Source organism: Osmerus eperlanus, chromosome 3 (genome assembly GCF_963692335.1).
Source record: "Osmerus eperlanus chromosome 3, fOsmEpe2.1, whole genome shotgun sequence".
Classification (NCBI taxonomy): domain Eukaryota; kingdom Metazoa; phylum Chordata; class Actinopteri; order Osmeriformes; family Osmeridae; genus Osmerus; species Osmerus eperlanus.
In genome coordinates this window covers 8630868-8653349 of record NC_085020.1, presented here as the reverse complement: position 1 = coordinate 8653349, position 22482 = coordinate 8630868, and the positions used below count along the sequence as shown (strand labels likewise).

General features: G+C 46.8%; 1 protein-coding gene across 1 annotated transcript in view; it reads right to left on the bottom strand.

Annotated features, from left to right (window-relative positions):
- Window positions 1-2288: 2288 nt before the first annotated feature.
- The window catches only part of LOC134017420 (receptor tyrosine-protein kinase erbB-4-like), a 182002-nt gene continuing 161808 nt past the window's right edge, over window positions 2289-22482 (bottom strand). Inside the window, 8 exon segments of the mRNA XM_062457003.1 lie at window positions 2289-6205; window positions 6880-7249; window positions 10007-10027; window positions 10029-10178; window positions 10500-10597; window positions 11587-11733; window positions 12124-12199; window positions 14108-14263. Coding sequence (XP_062312987.1) covers window positions 5550-6205; window positions 6880-7249; window positions 10007-10027; window positions 10029-10178; window positions 10500-10597; window positions 11587-11733; window positions 12124-12199; window positions 14108-14263 — 1674 coding nt within the window. The 3' untranslated portion in view covers window positions 2289-5549.

The window sequence follows — 22482 nt, the reverse complement described above, 5'->3', positions numbered from 1 at the left end:
TGGGTTCATCTACACAGAGACAGGAAAGAAGAGCTGACATTTGAATGCCAAACTGAGGCTCACCCTTCCCGTCAAGGTCCACGGCCCCTCACAATTACACACAGTAGTTTGAACTAAGTAGGATTAGAGACTGGATGACCAGTCGGAAGTCAATTAACCTTCTGCACACAAAAAAAAAAACGCTCCCAAATGAAAGCACTTGCTCAATTTATAACTTGCACGGTTACTCACACAAGAAGTCCATACAGTAACACACAAATACTCCACAATGCATCTTTAAATATTGTATTGTTCTTTATTCATATTAAATTAAAAATATATTTTGGACAGATTCATGTAACAAAACTGCGGGAAAGAAAGGTATTTAAATGCAAAGCCTTGGGAATGGTTAGATCTGTGTTGGGAAGAAGCTCTGAATTGGGCCCTGGGGCTCCTGTCAGGGTTGAATACCAAACTGTCAATCATCAAATCTACGGCCACACTCTAGGTCAACATATCGATACATGATTGGTATCAATAATGGAGTTAGTCAGTTGGACACATGCCTGTGATTATCATTCTGTAGGTGGTGACCTAAGCTGGGCAGGGCCGGCTATGGAGAAAGGCAGGTAGGGCTTGGGACTACTGAGTCTACCTGTGGGTGCTTTACACTTCCAAGGGTCAAAGTGTGTCCTTGGATCTAAGAGTAGGATAAAATACTCACAGATTCTAATGACCACAGGCTAAATTACCATAGAGATAGTGAGAGATAGTGGAGACGAAGACAGAAAAAGGTGCAGAGTATAAGGGATATCACTAGTCTTGCCACAAAGACTCAGTCTCTCTGAAGTGGATGGGTTCTGTACAAAAATAAAAAATGGCAATTGGTTTGAAAGAGGAGTGTCGGAGAGACTGGTGAGATAAGGTACACCCAAAGGAAGGAGAAATCACCTCTCACGTGAGCAAGAAGAAGGTTTAAACACAAGTCCACCAAATTGGGCTAAAACACAGTCACAAGGGTGTAAAGGGGGGATAGGGAGGGATCTAGAAATCCTGCAAGCTTATTTAAATCAGAATTCACTGTTCAAATGACATATACTTTATATACAGAAATATAAACCAATAAGCTAAGAACAACTACTATCCCAATAAAAAGCAATAATATATGTGAAAGGTGAATGAAAATTATAACAGCAGACCAAAAAGCATATTTTTTCCCTCTATTTACAAATGCACCTGGCCAATTCTTCCACTACCTAGAAAAATACTATTCACATTTTTTTTTTTTCAGTTGACATTAGGAAAACTTTGAGGGACAATGTTCGTTGGCATAAAAAGGAAAATTCCCTCCCATACATTAGTTACTGTCAACATCAAATCACAATTTAAACTGTGCTTATCATACCTCCATCTTTTCATGTGACATGAAACACACAGAACCAGTGTAAAACCAAGGAATATTACAAATGGACATTTGTTCTAATGTACAAGCGTGTTAATAGGGTGTGTAGTGTAACCTGTTGTCAATGTGTCTTTACAATTTACAATTAATATTATTCAATAAACCCTTGGCAAAAACAAAGCAAAACAAAAACATAAAAAATAAAAAAATCTGCTAGAAGTAATAGGAGTATAGTTAATAGATATTACTTGCTGCTGTGGATGGCAGATATGTGATCAGAGTAACATGGATTAACAGAGCCTTCACCATAAAACTGTAGCACTTCTTACAGCATCACAGTCAGTCAACAACAATATTGTCATTATATTAAAAAAAAACTATAACTGTGTAAGAAACAATGCTATACACAGCATTTACAATACTCAGATGCAATGAAAACTGTTCTGTACACAGTGTACCTTCAGACAAATATCAGGTGTACAAATCAAACAATGTCCAATTTCTACAGTGCTGATAGTGGACAGTCAGTGTGAAATATTTGTGCTCCTTTTTGTGGTTTTATGCTTTTTCTGAAGCAATCATTGGACAATGCACTAAAGCATAAAGGAACAGTCTGAAGAAAATGCTGAATTAGGATTCCTTGTTTCCCATGATTCTATGGACTGCATTAATCACTCCAATCACCATTGTCTGCCACAAAGTGTTTAGGTCTTGTTCAAGTGGCTCGCTATTTAGCTGCTTCGGCTAGGCATCAAGAGGCCAAACCACCTAAATTTAACAGTGTTTGCTACATACATTTCTTTAGTCACATTTGAGATGAGATGAAAAACATGCTACCCCCACCCACCCACCCACCCACACATACATACACCCCCCATCCTTCCAGCCACCCACCTCCCTCCCACAACCTATTGTAACATTGATGTATTGATGTGGTAACATTTCTGGAACCCTAATACCATGTCTTTGACCCTGTGCAGGATTACTAACTATTGCCTGTCGTACTGTATTTCTCTCCCTAGTGCTAGCTGGACCAGAAGGAGACATGATTTCCCTACAGAACTGTAGAGAAGGCCTCAGTGGCCCAGCAAAGCTATTAGCATTAAGAGGGCTGGGAGCCCCTTGGTAGTGTAGGGGCTTGCTGCTGGAACCAGAGTTTATTATTACCACAGAGAACCATTATGAGTCTTTTCAGCAACACTCCAAGGCTGTCATTGCACTTCAGTACTCCTTCCTGTCATCCAGTCGGCTGGTACAGTAGCTTCCCAACAGGAGAGGTGCAAAAAATAGTAAACTACAGTTTTCCCTCAAACTGCACCGTAGTGCGAGCCCCTTTCCACTGCACACATCTACAGTATATCTGGATAACATGCAGTGAATGTTAGATCAAATGAGTCACCTGAAATCAAAATTTCAATTGTGACGCCTAAAATAAGAAAGAGCAGTGCCGAAAAATCTGCCACAGCCGACTACTTGCCAAGTCATTGCTGTCTAGGCTAAGACAACATTGGTGCCGTCCAATTACTCGCCTCGTTGGTCACTGGTTCAGCTGTCTATACTGTAGCTGCCTGAACTTCTGTCACATTGAAGCCACTAGCTAAACAGGCCTGCTATGTAGTATTGTCCCAGTCATGGCCTAGCCTAGCTAACCACCAATATCTACACGCCATGGCAGACGGTTATGTCTCATCAAGAGGAGGAGATAGTTGTAAACGTATCAACTCTAAAACACGAACATGCCTCTCCTGAAGTCCCTGGCTGTCAGGACCGGTGGAGAGATTGAGTGTTGTGCTGTGTCGTGCTAATAGATAAGTATTGTATGTGGTTAGTGCTAAATAACACACAATTTTGCGCTGTCACTGCTAATTTACATAATAGTGCTCAATGTGGGGTGCATCATTATGCAAACACAGACTAAACTGTGACAAAAAACAATAAAAAGTGCAATGGGTATGCTGTCTTTCAATGTGTAATGAGATGAGGAATTACTCACAATAATACAAAATCAAGAGCGTTTCTCTTGAAAGTAACAGTATAGCTGTTTGGCTGTGTTAGTGTGTCAAGTGCTATCAAATTACAAATACCAAAACAATACACTTTAGATGACAGTATTCCTCATCTAGCAACGAAACCAAGCGTGTAGTAGTACTCAGTGAGATCCCAGGAGCTGGCCTTCCATAGATATGCTCCATGTTTACGTGTGTGTCTGGGTGTGTCTACCTGGATTATCTCCACATTATTGTCAAACACGAATACAAAATAGTTCATTGTGATGCAGTCACTTGTAGAACTGTGATTCCCAAGTGGAAGTGGGTGTCGTTTCTGCGTGGAGAAAACTGATCCTTTTGGCACAGTTTCATTCTCCGCTTGGAGTCCAAACCACAAGAAAAGGATGTAGACATTTGGTGGAGCAAATAGTCTCAGGAGCCAGTTTGGTTTGAAGTCTCAGTTTTAGTTTGTCGATGTCTTCACGGGATGATGATGTTGGTTTAATTATAGTTCTCACTGTCCTCATCTTGAAAAAATAAAAATAAACACTTTTATTCCACACACTACTGCATATCTTTACCTCATTCCAGTCTGAAATTGACTTATATTCAGATTGAGCAGCCATCTCAGTTCCCCAGTATCCTTACAGTGAAACCACCATCTGGTCCCTCTCCCCCCATTGTGCTTTTGGACTCAGGAACAGAACCAGGAACAGGACCTCCAGCCCTTATCCAGTCAGAAGTGCTTTCCTCTCCTCTCAATCAAGAACCAGAATCCTCCTGTTGTTATCCTCCTGCTCAGCCATTACTCTGTCCAGTGTTTGGTCCTAGGGCTCTTCTCCCCTCATCCACCATGAGAGGAACATTTAGTCATTTAGCAGACACTCTTATCCAGAGCGAACCAGATCGAGAGAACATTTTTCCTGTGCTTTTGGGCCTCGGAACCAAGTCGTGTGTCGGGGTTTGAGGAGGTTGAGGAGTCACCTTCTCAAGGAGGCTATTCCTCCCAGGGTTTAACAATGTCTGTCTGAGTATCCTTTATGTTCCATGTGGGGCCCCATTTGTACTGTCTACCACAGGGACATTTACTTGACTAGTAGATTGGTCTTTTTATTCAAGTACGGTTGTTATCTAAACTGCTTTGAGCTCAAGGTCAATGGAGAAACGTAATTTAGGCATCAGTTATCTGTAGGTGTCTCTGTATGTGTGTGTGTGTGTGTTTGTGTGTGTGTAAGCATGTATAGTATATTGAAATAGTACAAGGTTACTGATCTGTCAAGGTCGAGGTGAGTAAATAAACCCAAGCCTCCCCATAAGCATGTCACATCTGATATGAGGAGCAGAATAATAAGTATAAATCCCATTTTGTATGTAGAGGGGTCAGGCCCATAAACACTAGGGAACTACCCTAGACTGGAATGCAAACAAGAAGTGATATGACAGATGGCCATAGCATGTTCGCAGGATGGCAGGCTGTCACAACACAGCGATGTGTACGTACTGTACACACCAACAGCTCTTCATGACGGAGCCAGTCAAGTGACAAGTGAGTCACTGTGGAAAAGGCTCACTGTGGCAATATTACAGTATGCAGTGTGTGTGGCTGTGCAATTCCAGGAACATCAAATGACACCTTGATGTGTATGTGGCTGTGCAATTCCAGGAACATCAAAAGACACCTTGATGCATTAATACATGTTAAATGACAACCACATATGTCTGCAAACCATCAGACCGTTTTGGCACGCGTTCAGCTTGGGAGAGAGGAGAGACGCAGTTGGAGTAGGACAGTCAACCGGGGAGGTTCTGACCCAGAGGTGGACAGTCATGGTGGTATACACAGAGAGGGGGGGGGGCTAGGAGGGAGGCAGGGACTAGTTGAAGAAGGGCGGAGTTACAGCTGCGGCTGACCAGTGTCTCTCTTGTTCAAGAGTCCATGGTTGAGGGGTGTCTCACAGCTGTGTTATATTATATCCAGTGTCAAAAGACGACAGCCAGGCAGACAGAAAGACAGACAGAGAGACAGACGGACAGACAGACAGACAGACAGGTGTCCAGTGCTGGTGTGGGGGAACCAGGGTTGATAAATACTGCTCGGCTGTGAGAACAGTCTACACATATCACCTCCCCCTCTCCCTCCCTCCCTCCTTCCCTCCGTCCATCCAGCCATCCCTCTCTCACTACACGACAGTGTTCCTCTGCCTGTAAGGTGGGGGAGGCAGCACGGTGCCGGGTTTCAGGGCGAACTCCGACAGGTACTCCTGGTTGTCCGCCACGGCGGGCCGGATGCGGCCGTTCTGCCGGTAGAAGAAGCGCGTGCTGCAGTCTTGCAGGTACTCAGGGTTGTGCAGGGTGGCCTTGGGGGGCAGGCTGTGCTGCCAATACTCTGGATTGTCAAACGTCTTCTTGTTCTTCTTGTCCACCATAATGGTGCCTGTGACGCTGGGGTGGAGGGTGTGCCCGGGGTGCAGGGTGTGGGTGGCATGTGACGGGTGGAGGGAGATGCCCGGGTGGCCAGGGGGCGCCACGTACCCGGCAGCCTGGGCGGCGGAGAGGGTGAGGCTTTGGGAGGGATTTGGAGCTGCTGATTGGCCGGCGTTGGGGCCAGGAGCGGGGAGATGTGGGCCGGGGATACCGGTCTTCTTCAGGTATTCCTGAGTTGTCTCGCCAGGGTTGTGGAAGGTGTTGAGGTAGAGGGGCTCGTTGACATACTCATCCTCAAGCCTAGGCTGCCCGCCGGGGGCGCTGTGGTAGACTGAGCTGCTCTCCATAGAGTGGATGTCTCCATTCCTACGGCGTGTGACGAATGGGTTCTCCTCCACCGGGTTGAGATAGTCTAGTGGAAGGAGAGATAGATGGGGAGGAAAGGAGACAAGGGCATAAAGGGAGGAAGGGAGAGAAATATAGAGATAAAGGAAAAAGAGGGGAGGAGGAAAGGTTTCAATCAATTTTTGAAAATTAATTAAATTCTGCTATATTTTGGCTACGTTCCCGCATGTTTGTTTTGGCTATGGAAGACGCATCTGCGGGGAACACAGCAATATGTCTTTTAAGTCTAGCTGAGAAGATGAAGGCTTTGGACGAGTTCAAAGAGGTGGTCACATGCTCTCCCTCATCTCCTTCACTGGTCTCCCCCAGTCTCTGACATGTGTGAAGGGAAACGCTCAAGGCCTTGTATATGGGCTGTGTCAGAATCAAATACTCCCAACGAGGAGGAGGTGATGAAACGACTCTATCAGGTACGGCCTTCAGGCAGCACATAGAAAACAAAGGCATGGAGCCGACACGGCCCCAGTAAGGTGAGGGGACGGAAATACTTTTAACGAACACCTCTGCAGGTCAGCAGACAGGAGAAGAGCTGTGTTTGTGCCTATAAATATGACGTAATGTGTTTTTTATCTGGTCGCATCGAACAAGCACAGCGGCGCGGCAACAAAACGAAAGGTAACACGAGTTCCAGCCGCCTGTGAGCGGTGGCAGTGAAGGGGGTGGATGTTCGGAGCCGGCTACCTGAGTTTTTCTTCTCTCTCATGGCTGTCATGTACCCATCCTGGTCTGTGTCCCCTTTCGCCCCCCTATCTCCTAGGAGTATAGTGGGGTCTGCGCTGTAGCGCTGGCCGCTGCTGTCCTCCAACGCTCCGAGGCCCGTCCCTGGGCCTGGAGCTAAGCCTGGGCCTGGAGTTGGACCTGGCCTGGGGGAAGCCTGCTTCCTCAGGGTGCCGTTGCAGCGCTGGTCCTCGAAGCTCTCGGGAGGGTTACTTTGGCCTGCCGACGGGTCCTGAGAGGCGCAGCCCGCCACGGCGGACACAGAGATGACCCTGGGGATGGTGGCCATCAGGTTCTCCATGCTGAAGCTACCATCCTGGTATACAAACTGGTTCTGGAAGCGACATAAAGAGAGGAGAGTTACACATCTGCGGGATAGTTCTACGTGTTGGTCTTGTCTATATGGATGTGAATTTCCATTGCAGGTGAATGGTTGTGGTGGTGGGATATTTCAAACCTTCCACCTCCAAGGCACTACTGCTACCTGGGTTTCACAGCTATGAGCAAACTGCTGCTCCCAAATATGCAAGCACAGTGTCTGTCCTCTCTGAATGTCCTCTCTGAATGAGACTGCTGTGCAGTATGTGCCTGAAATACCCTTGGTATCTCTGTCAACCTATGTCTGCCTCACCACGGTTCTATCTCTCTCTCCAACAGGTGTGCAGTTCTCTCAGCAAGACTCCTAGACTCACGTGGTGGAGTACTACCATGGAGTCATTCTACCACTGCCTTTTGTAATTGCCCATTCCTCCATTTTCCCCCCTGCCTTTCCGTTCCTCTTTTCCAGTGTCTGCTACTTGAGTTTCTTGTGTTTCTAGACTAACTATTTTGTTGCTCAGTTTTTTCAATGATCTCTCTTGTTATCTCGTGTGCTCTCTGTGTGTTTGTGTATGTGCTGTGTGTGCTCTGTTTACTGAGTAAGGTGAGGCGATAGAGATGACTGAGTTGAGGAGAACGTAGCCCCAAACATTTCCGTTAATCACTGCACATTAATGAGTGTGCATGTGTGTGCAAGAATGCTAATCTAGAAGTGTACAGTGTTTCTATACAAAAACTGTCTCAATGATTTATGTATTTATAGGAGACTAATTACAGTAATAAAAACTGCATTTGTCATAATGCAAAAGTCCAAAATAGTCAATCAGTCTTAGATTAATCAAAAAAAATAATCTTGGGGAATTTTGTTTACCCAAAAGCTCTGTAGAAGGGGCTGGTTAGGGGTGCTATAATGTACCAACAGGACTTTGAAGGATTGATGATCCTCATTGGCATTCCAGAGGCTCACTTTCCTGCTAGCTAGCCGCTCGTACACCCAAACTAAGCGGATGTTTGAATACAAAATGGCAAACGTGGCTGACAGAGTGGTTGACTGGCTGTGTGATGAAACAAGCCCAAATGCTGAGCAGCAGACTGTGCCAAGAATGAGAAACTCCCAAAATATATGAAGAGCTGTGTTCTGTTGTTAACTGAGAGAGAGAGAGAGAGAGAGAGAGAGAGAGAGAGAGAGAGAGAGAGAGAGAGAGAGAGAGAGAGAGAGGAGAGACAAGAGTGAAAGAGAAAAAAGTAATAATGTAAGAGACAGGGAAAAAAAGAGGGAAAGACAGGAAGATAGAACAATTAAGAGCTGTGCTCTCTTCCTAGGCAGAATGCAGACAATGTTCTAAACAACAACGATTCATCATGACCAAAACCGCTATATTTCTACAAAATGTCAACAAGTCCAACAGTGCCTAACCCAACACAACCCTACATATGTCTTCAAATTGCTGTGCATTTAGTTGCATTCACAGCTACCCCTGCTGTTACAATCAGAGAAATGGAGAGCAATTTGAAAGCAACAGATGAGTCCTGCCAGAAGTCCCAAACTGTCAAACACTCCCAGTCTCTCCTAGCTATCTCCAGCCAAGGACAACTCTAAAGCCTAACCGCGCTGATCCGTTACAAGGGTTGTCATGGAAATTTTGGAATACAGTTATAATATGTGTGTTTTATATGAGGAATGTGTTTTAAGGGAAGTCTGAAAGTTTGTTAAGAAGCTTAATACAGTGACAGTTGATTCAACCCATTTGGTAGAGATGCCATTTGCAGTTTTATAACTAGGAGACGTGAAGTCTAAGAGACGGGAAGTCTGGGTGACCTGGGAGAGTTCTTGTCACCTGGGGAGGATGAGACAGCTGGTCTGGAGACAATGTGGATTCAATTGTATTATTAACTGATCAAACTGCTCTGACCCTTCCTGTAGACTTGTTTGAAGTTGCCCACACAAAAGACAGTTGACCATTTGACTGGTGAACTCCTGTAGTTTTACTATCTACTGGTTTGGGAGAGAGGCCACATTAAAGAACTGTGGGACACTTGGTATAAAGTCAAACTGTCACTGAGCAGTGCTGACCAATCACAGAGTTCAGAAAAACCATTTGATCTAAAGTTTATATAAGGCAGGGGTTTAGGGTTGTTCTGTATCACTCTGGCGAACGACCTGTGGCTAGCACCTCCTTCGTTAGACTGATCACAAAGTACTTTGTTAAATCTTGATTTGTACAAGCAAAATACATTTATTGTAACCGCCATCTCTTGACTATTCAAATTTGCACAGTGCCACTTGAATTTCCACCATTACAAGGGTAAAGTCATTTTCCAATGTATCCATCAGTAATGTAATGGCCTGACGGTTTTGGGCTGTGCCAGAAATCGAAAGAGAGTTGAACAGAAGAGAGAGCTTGTGGAGCCCGGTGGTACAGCAGTGTCCTGGGACGACTGCTAGCTTCACAAGAAGCTGAGACACGGGCCAAGGCTGCATTCGAAACCAAAAATGTGTCCAAATGACCGAATCGGGGAAACCTAGCTAGAGAAGGAAGAACAGAGGGACGACAGAGGCGGGAGATAGCAGTACGCCTCTTTCAGATAGGAGCGACACCTTTGTCCTCTCCTTGAGTGTCAGATTTGATATGCTTTTGATAACCTTTAACGTGGCTGAGGCTAGACAAGAAAAAAGCCTTACACGCACATTCCACCTCACAAAGACACGCAATATCGCTCTACCATTTTCCCCCGGGCCCCTTCAGTGCTGTGTTTGTCCGGAGAGTCTCACCCTGTTGGAGTCGACGCGGGGGGCGAGGCGTGTAGGCCAGCGGGGGGATGCTGAAGCCGTGGGGCACCAGGTACTCCTCTGCATCCATCAGGTCCTCCAGGTCCTCCTCATCCAGCAGGCTCTGGAAGAACTTACTGTCATTGGGGCTGGGCAGCTTCATTCGGTCATCTCCCTGAAAGGAGAGACAGAGAGAGAGACAGAGAGAGAGAGAGAGAGAGAGAGAGAGAGAGAGAGAGAGAGAGAGAGAGAGAGAGAGAGAGAGAGAGAGAGAGAGAGAGAGAGACAGAGAGAGAGAGAGAGAGAGAGACAGAGAGAGAGAGAGAGAGAGAGAGAGAGAGAGAGAGAGAGAGAGAGAGAGAGAGAGGTGGGAGGTGGGAGGGGGAGTGAGAGAATGGCATACATTCTTGGACCATGTGTACATTGCCTTCCGTGATTTTTTTTCTTTGTGTTGTGCCCCTCCCTCCACATGGGGGCAGGATTGGGATTCGCTCACCTGGATGACCAGGTATCTCTGTGGGTCCCGGGCCATCCTGCAGAACTCTGCCGCAAGCTCCTTAAATTTAGGCCTGCTGTCCGCATCAATCATCCAGCCTTGAGAAGAGAGAGGATACAGAGGGATTAGCCCAGAGAGAGAAAGAGAGAGAGACCAGACAGAGGGATTCCCCTCGCATTCTCTCTCTATCCCATGCTCCATCTATCTCTCTGTCAACTGGGTCAAAGAGCTTTAAAGATTGTGAGGATATTTTTCATATCTGGGAGAAATGACTTTCCTCTTAGCATTTCCAATACAGTTCAGTTTCAATGTTCTGGTACAATTTCTTGAAACAGTTCCATCTGTAATTAGTCCGAAAAACACTGTCTCATTGTCCGTATGGTCATATGCAAGACTGCAACAACCTACCAATGTCTGTACGCACACACTGGTCACCAAACCAGTGCTGTAACGTGTGTGTGTGCATTCTTTCCTGACAGGCTCAGACTTGACAAGCACTTTCTGAAGCACAGTGGCATGCCCCATGGACACAGGCTGGCACGAACACACACACAAGTACGTGCAAAATCCACTGACACACTTGTGCACAACTGAGAGAGAGAGATAGATAGGAGGGAGAGAGAGAGATAGGAGAGAGAGAGATTTCATGGAACGACGTCAAGACAGAGAGAAGGACACACTAAAAGATATAGGACAAAGTGACCTGTCCTTTCCTGGCTTGGGTAGAGGAGCTGGGGAGGGCAGGCTGGTGTGTGGCATGCCTTTGTCAAGGCGAGAGGACGGGAGGAAGGTGAGAGTGGGGCCCAGAGGCTGACTGGTGGGGACAGAAGGCACAGCCACGGAGCTCCAGGCTCCCGCTGGCTCACTGGCACTGGCACTAGCCAGAAGCTGGGGCTGAAGCTGGGGCTGAAGCTGGGGTTTTTGCATGAGTGTGTGGGTATAATGTGAGTGTGTGTTTGCAGTTTGTGTGTCTGTGTCTGTGTGAGCACGGACGTGTGCGTGCTCATATTTGCGTGACTGTCCTTGAGTGTGTTAGTGTGTGTGTGTGGGAATGGGGGGTGGGGGGTGGTAGGGGAGTGGTACCTACATTTGACCATGACCATGTAAACATCTATGGTGCATATGGGGGGCTGAGGCAGACGCTCTCCTTTCTCCAGCAGGTCTGGGATGTCTCGGGTAGATATCCCATCGTACGGCTTCCCTCCAAACGTCATCAGCTCCCAGATGGTCACCCCTGGGAGGAGGAGAGAGGGCGTGGAGAGGAGGAGAGGCGGAGGAGGAGGGAGGAAACAACAGGACAGTGTCAGGGGACCTGAGTCGACGTCAAGCGCTCCTCCTCCTCCTCCTCTGGCTGTAGTCCTCAACCTTTCCTTAATCACGTTCCACTGATCAGTTAAGGCCCTAATGACGGGCCTGCCCGCTGGCCTGAAGGAACATCATATTAGGATGCCCGTTCCCTTGACACTGGACGGGAAGACACAGCAAACTGGAGCTCCTGTTCATCAAACACAGCCCATTTACTTTGATTTGAACAGCCTTTAACATCAGTTCTGAAGTCTGGATGACTTTGTTACAAACGTCAGTTTCTGTGTCCGATGCGTCCAGGATTAGCAGTGGATCTTACCATAGCTCCAGACATCGCTCTGGTGGGTGAATTTCCTGTAGTGAATGCACTCCAAGGCCATCCATTTAATTGGCATCTGTGGAAAAACATTTTTATTATAACTCGATAAAGGTGGAAGGATTGAACTGGAAGACAGAAATCGAGTATTAAAGACCTGTAATGTAAAGATCGGTGTTTCTGCCTCTGCCAGTGGCAAGCACATACAAAACAATGATTGAGCTGGATTGCTATATAATTGCTCCTGAAAATTGGATCTTTCGTTTATTGACGATCTCCCTGAACCACCTAGGGTTACAACCTCCGTTCTGTCTTCGATGCTTTCTGTAGGTATGCACAGGAAACAGGAAACGCACTCGAGTGCCAGGTTTCAGAGGGAGCGTGGAAGAAGGTGAGATGCTGTGACACCCATCTCTCTTTCTTTCCACTCTCTTTTTCTACATATCTCCCAGATCTAGTTAGGCCACACACACAAGACTCCAACACCTTGAGTCCAACACCTTGATTTGATTCACTGGGTAATCCTATAGATTAAGGTGGAAGGGAGGGCGGTGATTTATAGTGGGCAGTGTTTACCAGTCACTCATAGCCTTATGGATGAGAGAAAACAAGCTTATTCTACCCAAACTATAAAATGTGATTGTGATTGCTCATTCTATTATGATTGTAACTGTTAGCTGCTCCTGGCATTCTCTAATCCCTGCTCTCCTCTCTCTGTGTCCCCCCACACACATCCCTTGTGGTGTGGGGGGTTTGAGCTGTCAGCACCTGCCTGGTCGTCGGTCAGCCAACGCTGGACCTGGTCGCGAGTCTCCCGGTCCTGTCCTACATCTATAAAGTTGAATAATGGATTTTGGTGTTTTAAAAACCCATCGACACTGTATGACTATGTTTAGCCTGTGTTCTGCTCCTCTCTCCCACCAACCGTCTCTGGAGGAGGGGATCCCTCTCTGAATTGCTCCTCCCAAGGTTTCTTCCATTTTTTTTTTCTCCTGTTGAGTTTTTTGGGAGTTTTTCCTTGTCTTCCTTGAGGGTTTAGGTTGGTTGAAGGGCAGTTCTATGGGCATATGTGAAGCCCTCTGTGACATGCTTGCGTGTAAAAAGGGCTATACAAATAAATTTGATTTGATTTGATTTGATTGACAGACTGTCAGAGGAGAGACAGAGAGATGAGGAGTGGCAGAGAGCTGATTGGCATTTGTTTACTGTAGGAGAGGGAGAATACACATTTAGAATGAAGAGATAAAGAGGAGATGAGATGAGTATAGGAAAATATCCCATCCAGTAGGCCCAGATGGACACACTTATTTGCTACTTGATTCAATTGTGAGTTTGCCAAGTCTAATAGTAAACAAAGCTACAGTATCCAACAGCAACATAGCCCATATGTGGTTGTTGCACAACCACAACTTTCAAGCAGAAAGCAGAAAAAACACTTCTGATTGTCTTCAAGAACTGCAACTTCTCAAATGGGTTGTCGGAGGTCGATCAGTAACTTATTATGATCACCAGAGGAATATTACGCGATACAAAATGTAAATGAATCGGTTCAGGGTAGCTCTAGATATCCTGGTTCAAGCAGGAAGACTCAGAAGTAGGTAATAAACACTTTACTGACAATACAACACATCTTCTTGGCGTAATGGTTCTGCTGGCACAGGCTCTCTCCCGAAAACCCAACTGATAGTGTCTCGACATTAGTGCAGAGTGCTGTGACACACATCCCCCGCTATAGGTAGAGACACAGAACCTAGGCTGGAGGCCTGGGTGGTGGAGGCGACAAGAAGAAAGGGCTGAACATGTGTCGCAAAGGAGCAATTTTGGAGTGTGGGTGAGACCCTGGTCTTCAACCAACCGCCCTGGCTGTAGGTAGGAGTGTCAAGGCTGCGTGATATGACGGTGGTGCTGACTGACAGCACATAGGTCTCAGCTGCATGAACCCACTCCGCCCGATTCTCGGAGGTTCTCGCTGGTCTCTGGAGCTCACCTTTCCTCCATCAGCATTGTACTCCTTCTCATTGACATCAAGCAGACGAGCCAGGCCAAAGTCTGTGATCTTGATGTGGTTGGGGGACTTGACCAGCACATTACGGGCTGCTAGATCTCTGTGGACAAGCCTCCTCTCCTCCAGGTACATCATCCCCTGTAACACACACCACACGCACACACACACACACACCAAAGCATTAGCAGAAACAAAGCAAACATCTTCAAGTATTCATGTGCAAAATGCAGATTCTGAGTCAAAGCTCTCAGGGAAGAGAACCCAGAGTCTGGCTAGTGTTCAAGTTTATTACGTTTTATTGAACACATTTAAAAGAAGACATTGTGTAATGCTTTAATTAACACAGACTGTTTGCATAGATAATGGAGTAAGAATATTCACACTTTACAACTTTTTCTGGTGCAGAGACCCACTTCCGTCTGATAAAAATAAAGATGTCCAGAAATAGATTTCCGGGAGCAGCAAACACTATGGTTAATTGATTTAAAAGGAGGGTGCAGAGAGAGCTGCTGCACCACTGTTGTAGGACAATTTACCATGTCTTCTACTGTGTAGCTCAAGAACCAGCATAGATATAGGACACACAGAACTGAGTGAAGGTGTAGGAGAGAAAGAGAAAGAGGCAGAGGAAGGAATGGAGAAAGAAAAAGAGAATTTCCTGGAAAGCTGGAACCACGCTCCTAGTTTGTGATGCAATGAATGTGGTTTATGTTTGTGACATCAATAGAGACTACAGCCTGTGGTAAAATATATATAGAAATATTTTTTATAGCGTTCAAAAGATACATGCTGTCACATCACACAGCCCTACAAGGAATGAACGTTAATAAGCTAACTGGTATTTAATTTGTTTCTATGTTTGTAGAACATTAAAACGAAATATAACGAATAACAATTATGCTCGGAACGAATCGATTGAATTTTTTTTTACTGGTTTAAAGCCCTGCTATTGATAAATGCAGTCTTTCGGCACAGTGAAGAGGGAAAACATGGATTATTCACAACATTTGGGATGAATGACAAGTTGTTTCTTCAAGCAAAACTTATTTAATATTCAATTAAGATGCTTTATTTTAGGGGTTTGTGAAATGTTTTTTCCCCATTAGGACAAAGAGAGTGAATGTTAAGGCTACTCAAGGGTTAAAGAAAAACAGGGACTAATGCATAAAGAAAGTAATCAAGAACTAATAGTAGACAGAGAATGTTCAGTTTTCTGCTGAAAGAAATTAACAACCAGCATTGTGCAGCTGTGTGCCAGACACAGAATGCAGTAGAACTAGACTGCCCATTGTACATTGTAGCACAAGATCGGCCTGGCAATGAAAAAAAACAAATTCAGCTATTTAAGTTGGTCTCAGAATAACAGAAGCCACTTTGGGCTGTGGAGCAAAATAAAACAGAGAACGGGACTTATTTCAAACCAAAACAAATTGGATTTCGATGGAACGGGTAGGAAACGGAGATGGGGGAGGAGACTAAAGGAGGGAAGGAAGGAGAGAGGAATGGTGGGCATAAAAGGTGAGATTACAATGGTAAGGCTATAATCGCATTGCCTCATTTAGATCCTCCCTGGAGAATTTCCCTCTCTCCATGTTTAGAAACAAGTGGGAGGGCTGTATGTGTGTGTGTGTGTATGAGAGCGAGTGGGGATAAAGGGATTAGGACCTGCCTTCCATAGAGTAGAGAGGAGGCAGAGTGGGTCGATAGATGTGATCGTGTTCTCCATTATTGGGACCCTAATATACATCAAGTTAAGGTCCTCATGTCGGGGAACTGTCGGCTACAAGACCATTGTAAAATTATTTCGAAACACACACACACGCAGACACACACAAACACACACTCGCAGGAACACACACCTGCCGACATCCTTCCTCAGAGCAGTTTTTAAATGATTTTTCCTGATCTGGTTTGACCCCCCAGCTCTCCATTCATCCATCCATCTGAGAGAAAATCAGGCAGACTGTAGCCTCAGTTCTCCTCTGCTCACCGCCTCCCTGTCCAACTCCTCCACGCAGCCCCTTCTTTAGGAGCCCAACGTGATGAATCGCACTGCATTAATTGTCGATTAAAATGCAATTACCTGTGGATTTGGAAGGCTAAACTGAGGTGGAGAAATGGAGCTGTTCTGAAGCACACAACCATCCGAAGTATGGACCGTGATCCGGTCTGCTCAGTGTGTGTCTGACAGCCTGGGGCAAGCTGTACTTTGTCGTTTGGACCATGTCGTTTGTGGGGACAAAGGTGTGTGAGGTGGTGGTAGAGAGAGATTGACAAGAGAGATAGACAGTATGAGGAGATAGACAGAGAGCTACACACAAAGGTAGATAGATCCGTGTGCCTGCCCGTGAGTGTGTCCTGCGTGCTTGTTTGTGTGACCGTGTGGGTGTGTGTGGGTGTGTTCCATGTGTGTGCTCGGTGACGAGCCAACGGGTGACACGCTGACGTGTGTCCCGACAGAATCTTATTTGTACATAAATCGCTCTCTGTAATCTCCTCAATTTTCAAGACAATTAAACAGTGGAGGGAAGTGGAGGGAAATGGATGGCTTGCCAGCGTGTGAATGTTAATTAGCTTGCACAGGGGAGACGAGAGGAGGAGGTGTGCAGAATTGTAAGCGTGCAAAAAAACAAACAAAAAAGAGAAAAAAAAACCTTGGTCCTCTACAGCTGTCATTTGCTGCTTGGCCATGTGGATAGGAGGCAGGAACGCACCATGAGCGGGCCAAATGGCCTTGAGAGAGGGAGAGGAGGGGAGGCTTTTGGGGCTGAATTCAGGTGGAGTACTGTGGAGTACTGTGGAAGAAAACACAGCAACAGCATCCTGCGGGTCTGTGCCAGAGGAGCAATTGACTGACAAAGAGAGAGAGCGAGAGAGAGAGAGACAAAACAATCGAGAGAGAGTTAGGAGGTAGACAAAGAGATACAGAGAGAGGAAAAGATAGAGGGAGGCAGACAGGACATATTCAAGAGAAAGAGGCGTATGGTTGGCAGAGAGATGAAGAGAGAGAGAGAGAGACAGAAAAGAAGAACGAGAGGAGAGAAAGGCTTGTAGATGGATTGTATACTGTGTACAGTAGGTAGGGCTGTACTGTAGGTGTCTCTGTTGAGGCTCCTCCTGGGACATACGACTGCAGCAGAGAGGAACTCTGCAGATAGACCTCTCCTCAGCTTAATTACACTCATATCCAGGCCGTTCAGACACAAGCAGAATCCATAGGATTGCCTTTTGATGCATTTTGTCAGCGGCAATTTGGCTTCTACGTAGCAACGGGCAATACAGTTGAAAGAGAGGGAAGGAGAGGACTGGCAGTCTGTGCCTGGACAATCATTCCTTTTTTTGACACCTCCCATATTCTTTTTAGGAGATACAGACATTCAGACACCTCATACACACACACACACACAGATACAGACAAACTCCACAGAAAAACTGACAAAAACTGTCCAGAACACACACATGCATGTATGTACTTGTGTCTAGTGTGTAATTAAATGACTAATCAAGCACTATGCATTCATGTTTAATGATATGTTTGGGCTGGAAGGAATTCCTTTTTTACATTCATTTTATATTCAGTGTTTTGTCCTCCATTTCTGTTCTGTCCACTTTTCCACATTCACCCGCTCACTCACTCACTCGCTCACTCACTCACTCGCTCCCACCCTCACTAACTAACTCACTTACTCCTTCCTTCCTTCCTTCCTTCCTTCCTTCCTTCCTTCCTTCCTTCCCTCCTTCCTTCCTTCCTTCCCTCCCTCCCTCCCTCCCTCCCTACCTCCCTCCCTCCCTCCCTCCCTCCCTCCCTGACTCCCTCCCTCCCTCACTGACTCCCTCCCTCCCTCCCTCCCTCACTCCCTCCCTCCCTCACTCACTTCCTCCAACCAGTCACTCGCGCGTCTTTCTTTCTTCAGTCTCTCTCCCTCTTTGTTATGCGCCCCTTTATATGACATTTCTCGACCGAGAAAGAGATAGAGAGACAGAGGGAGGGTGTACAGCCAAGCTCTCTGTGGACTCCTGCTAACACCCTCACAAAGCCAGGGACCTGAGAGCCCGCTGTGTAGCACTGCAGCACAGACTCCATCTAAAACAGATTATCTCCGCGGCCCGGGCAGGAGATCAATGATCGCTGATTACGACTGGCTTGATGCTGCCTACTGCCCCGCACAATATTTATCCTGTGTGTCTACTTCAGAGTAATTAGAAATCAATGCGTATAGAGGTCGCACTGGGCTGGGTGGAAGACTACGCCAATGGGACATGGCTGTATGGGTACAGCTACATCCTGACAAACACTACTCCTGTGTCCACTGGGAAACTGGCTGGCTGTCTCAAAGGCCCCTCTCCCTTGGGTATGAATGAACATACTGGAGATGGTAGGTGAGTGGTTAGATGAGTGGAGGTCTACACTGACCCCTGCTGATGTTCTCCTGCTTGGCCCAAGGACTGGAGCTCCTTGAATCCAGTGAGAAACAGAACGAAAGACACAAGCCCACACACACCGACTTTCTGACTGACAGACAAAACAGCTTATAGTAGTAGGAGGTGGGAGATGTGTGTGTGCGCGCGCGGCGCGTGTGTGTGTGAATGTGTGTGTCAACTGATTGTGTCTATGTGTGTATGCATGGGATGTGTCTGGGAGAATGTATCTGTGTAAGCACATACGGGGGCGGGGATGGTTCAGCACAGGTACGGGACAAACTGCATTAAGCATTCATCTGAGAGAATAAATGTACATGGACAAGTCTCGCATCGCTAATTCAATCTGGGAGCAGACAAATCGTGCATTGGAGAGCTGCCCTCTAACACTGCTCAGTAAACGCATTCTGATATCAAATGAATTGAAGGTTTATCATTATTGCATTATCCTTTTCCTTTGGATGCTGCCGTTTCCCCTCAATGTCATTTGATGAATATACTGTGTTCCATTTATTTCTCGCTTTTAACCTTTACTTGTGTGGTTATTACATGAGGAAAACTGGGATCTGCAGTGTCTATGCAGCATGCTTCAGTCAAAAGCATTCATGTTGTACAGTCCATATCTATAAAAAATACCAGTGGAATGAGTACGGCAAATGGCTGGAAATGTTTCCAGTAAAACACCACATTTGTTTCTGAAGGCCGGCAATACAAAGATGGCTGTGGTGGCTTTGATATGCCAAGGCAATATTTGCATATCTATGCCAGTTTTTCTCAGCCCACAGCTTCATTCCACCAGTCAAACAACCAACATCTGGGTGGATCTCTCGGAGAGAATCCCGTGCCAGATCTTCCCCCCTCACCTGTAACGACGAGTGACTGGGATTAAGCCTGGGTCGCTTTCATCCCGCTAGAATACTAAATGGCTGCCATTTCAATTATGCAGCACGTCTGGCCGCGTGCTAATCCAGACTGGGCCCGCTCCGGCGGTGTCACAATCAGTATTCCAAGCGCTCGTATTTAGTAATTTCAGCCTCAGAGACACCTTTTCATTAAAGCCAGGCAGGTCATTTCTCCTCTGAAATATAAATGATCATCACACACAGAGTGGAGGTATTGATTAGCCCTCCCCACCAGGTGGGTGACCCTGCAGGGCCCGCAGCTGCTAATTGGCTGCTGGAGGGCCGGGTGGGGGGGGGGGGGGGGGGTAAGTGGTGGGGGGGTTGACCTGTGAATCATGGGGCCAGGTTAGAGGCTAATGGTGTTTTCCTGAGGTCAGACTTACACACATGCAGATTGACCGAGATCTCTTTCTTATTTCCTTCGGCTTTTTGTTGGTTGCATCACCACTGGTGAAAGTGTTTGCAACGTTTATTTTGCAACTGTTTCGTCATTATCTTAACTCATCTGACTAGCTTGGTTAACATCATACTGCTAATCATATTCTCTATTTTCACGGGTATATTTCTGCATGGCAAATATAACAAATACATCTTTGGGAGAGAGAGCTGAGTTCTACAACAATTCTTTGTAGCATTGCTCTCATGCTGCTATGTAAAATAGGTGAACACATCGAATCAAAACACTGATATTAATCTTGTGTTAGAGGGGCAGACAAACACACTCACACACACGCAAACATAACCCAAAAGACAGCCCCATCGTTTTGAACCCAATCTTCCCAGGTGGGAGTCTACGCTTGGAAGCCAACAGCCTCTCAGCACATTGAGCCTCCATGCTAATGTGAAATTAGCTTGCGTTTCTCTTCCCGTTTACCCGCCCTCCCTGAAGCCTATGCGGCTTGCTCCTCAGCACCTGGGCTGTGCATTAATGGGGGTTAAAGCAGCACTGCCCCCGCACGCCTGCCGCACAGCCAGGAGGAGAGGCGCACAGAGGAGCCTGTCTCCCATGGTGACCTATTAGATCCATTTTCCACCCTACGCTCCAATCTGGTCCAGAGAAAACAATAATAAAGAGCGTTACCAGCAGACACAGGCCTAATTAAAATTAGACAGGCATGCCTGACGGAGGATGAAACCGGTTCAATGGTTTGTGTAAACATGCCACCGAAGACTGCATGCGTACGGGCTGCAAGACATAGGTCAAGGCTTCCTGCAGAAGTGAGGAGGGTGGGAGAGAGAGAGAGATTAGAGAGAGAGAGAGAGAGAGAGAGAGAGAGAGAGAGAGAGGAGGAAGAGAGAGAGAGAGAGAGAGAGAGAGAGAGAGAGGGAGAGAGAGAGAGAGAGAGAGAGAGAGAGAGAGAGAGAGAGAGAGGAGAGAGAGAGAGAAGAGAGGGAGTAGAAGGGAGGAAAGAAGAGAGATAAATCACTATGTGGGGAGTCCCAGGGATAAGGGAGAGATAAGCAGGTGGATGAGGAGAGATGTGAGCTGAGGGAGAGATAGAAAGAGAGAGGAGGGGGGATTTTACGTGTGTAATCAGTTATCAGCTGAGTCTAAATATCAGCTTTAAGCTGATCTGCTTGATGCCCAACTGTTCTTTTGAGGATCACCGTCTCTTTAGCAGGCAATTACAGTTTGACTTTAATAAATCACTCCATCAACTTAACAGTGCCGTTTATGAGATTAGTATGAAATAGGCCAAACGCACAGCTAATGAAAATTAAATGCATCTTCTCTCACTAGCATTCTGACAAAACATCCCTTTTAAAGTGGCGTTCGGGAAGAGAGAGAAAAAAGAGAGAGCTGGGTGAGCTGGGAAAAGAGTTGAGATAGTCTTATAGACGGCCTTCATCCAGTCATCTTATGAATGAATGCATGAAGTGTCCTTCTGACCCTCAGCCCACAGACAGTGAGGCAGAGAAAGAGGGAGGGAGGGATAGAGCAAGAGAGCGAAAGAGAAAGAGAGAGGAGAGAGAAAGAGAAAGAAAGAAAGACATAGAGCTGAGAGAGAGAGAGAGTCCGGAGAGAGAGATGTCACCTGGAGGAGAAGGACAAGATGAAAAGAGGAGGGGACACTGACACAGGGAGCAAGCGAAGCGAGGGGGGGGGGGGGGGGGGGGGGGTTGGAAGCGAGGGGTGACTGGGATCCTGTCCGACACACCTCAGTGAGCGCTCAGCAGGGGTAAGGTGGCGGGTGGGGGGTGACGGATACCAATGGGCATCTGGGACTGTTGTGAGAAAGGAAGGGGGGGGTTAAAGGGGAGGATGCAGAGTTTAATAGATCCACTGTAGACCTTCTCACACAGGCACTGCTGTATTGGCATCCGCACAAAGAAGTAGGTAACAGCTGGCTATCTAATGCACGCACACACACACACACACACAGCGCGCTACACCCTCCTCTTATTCTGATGAACAGGCTTGAGGAGGTCAAAGAGAAGCAGCGGCGAGCTTCGGAACTGCTTTTTCACACACACAGGCAGATATGGCCCGGAAGGAGAGCCCAGCGCATACATAGAGAGAGAGAGCCCTCTCTCCCTCAGCCAACCCATCTGTCGGACTGGCGGCAGTCTCTCTCGCTCTCTCTCCATCTCTCCATGTCTCTTTCTTTCCCTTCCACCCTCCTCTCCCCCTCCCCCCCCTCCCTCTAGGATGAGGTCATGGTCAGAGCAGAGCTGGACCTGTGTCAGTGGACCCCTACAGCCAGGGCACATGGACAGCCTGCCTCCACGCCACACATGCCACCCTGCCATGCTGCCAGGTCCAGGGGCCTCAGGGAGGCCGGGACTGTGATCCACGACATACGGCAACACATGACCTTGTCGTGGAAGGCCTGCCTGTGCCTGGCGCCTGGCATGGGTGAGGGGGCACCAGATGGGCCTAGTAATGTGTTTGGCATGAGTGAGGCGTGATGTGCACCTCACTCCTGCAGGTGACACTACCGAAGTGTGTGTGTGTGTGTGTGTGTGTTTGGGCAAGAGGAACTTCATTAACAGCACTGCAGGACCATAGGGTACAGGATCCAAGGAGAACTAAGA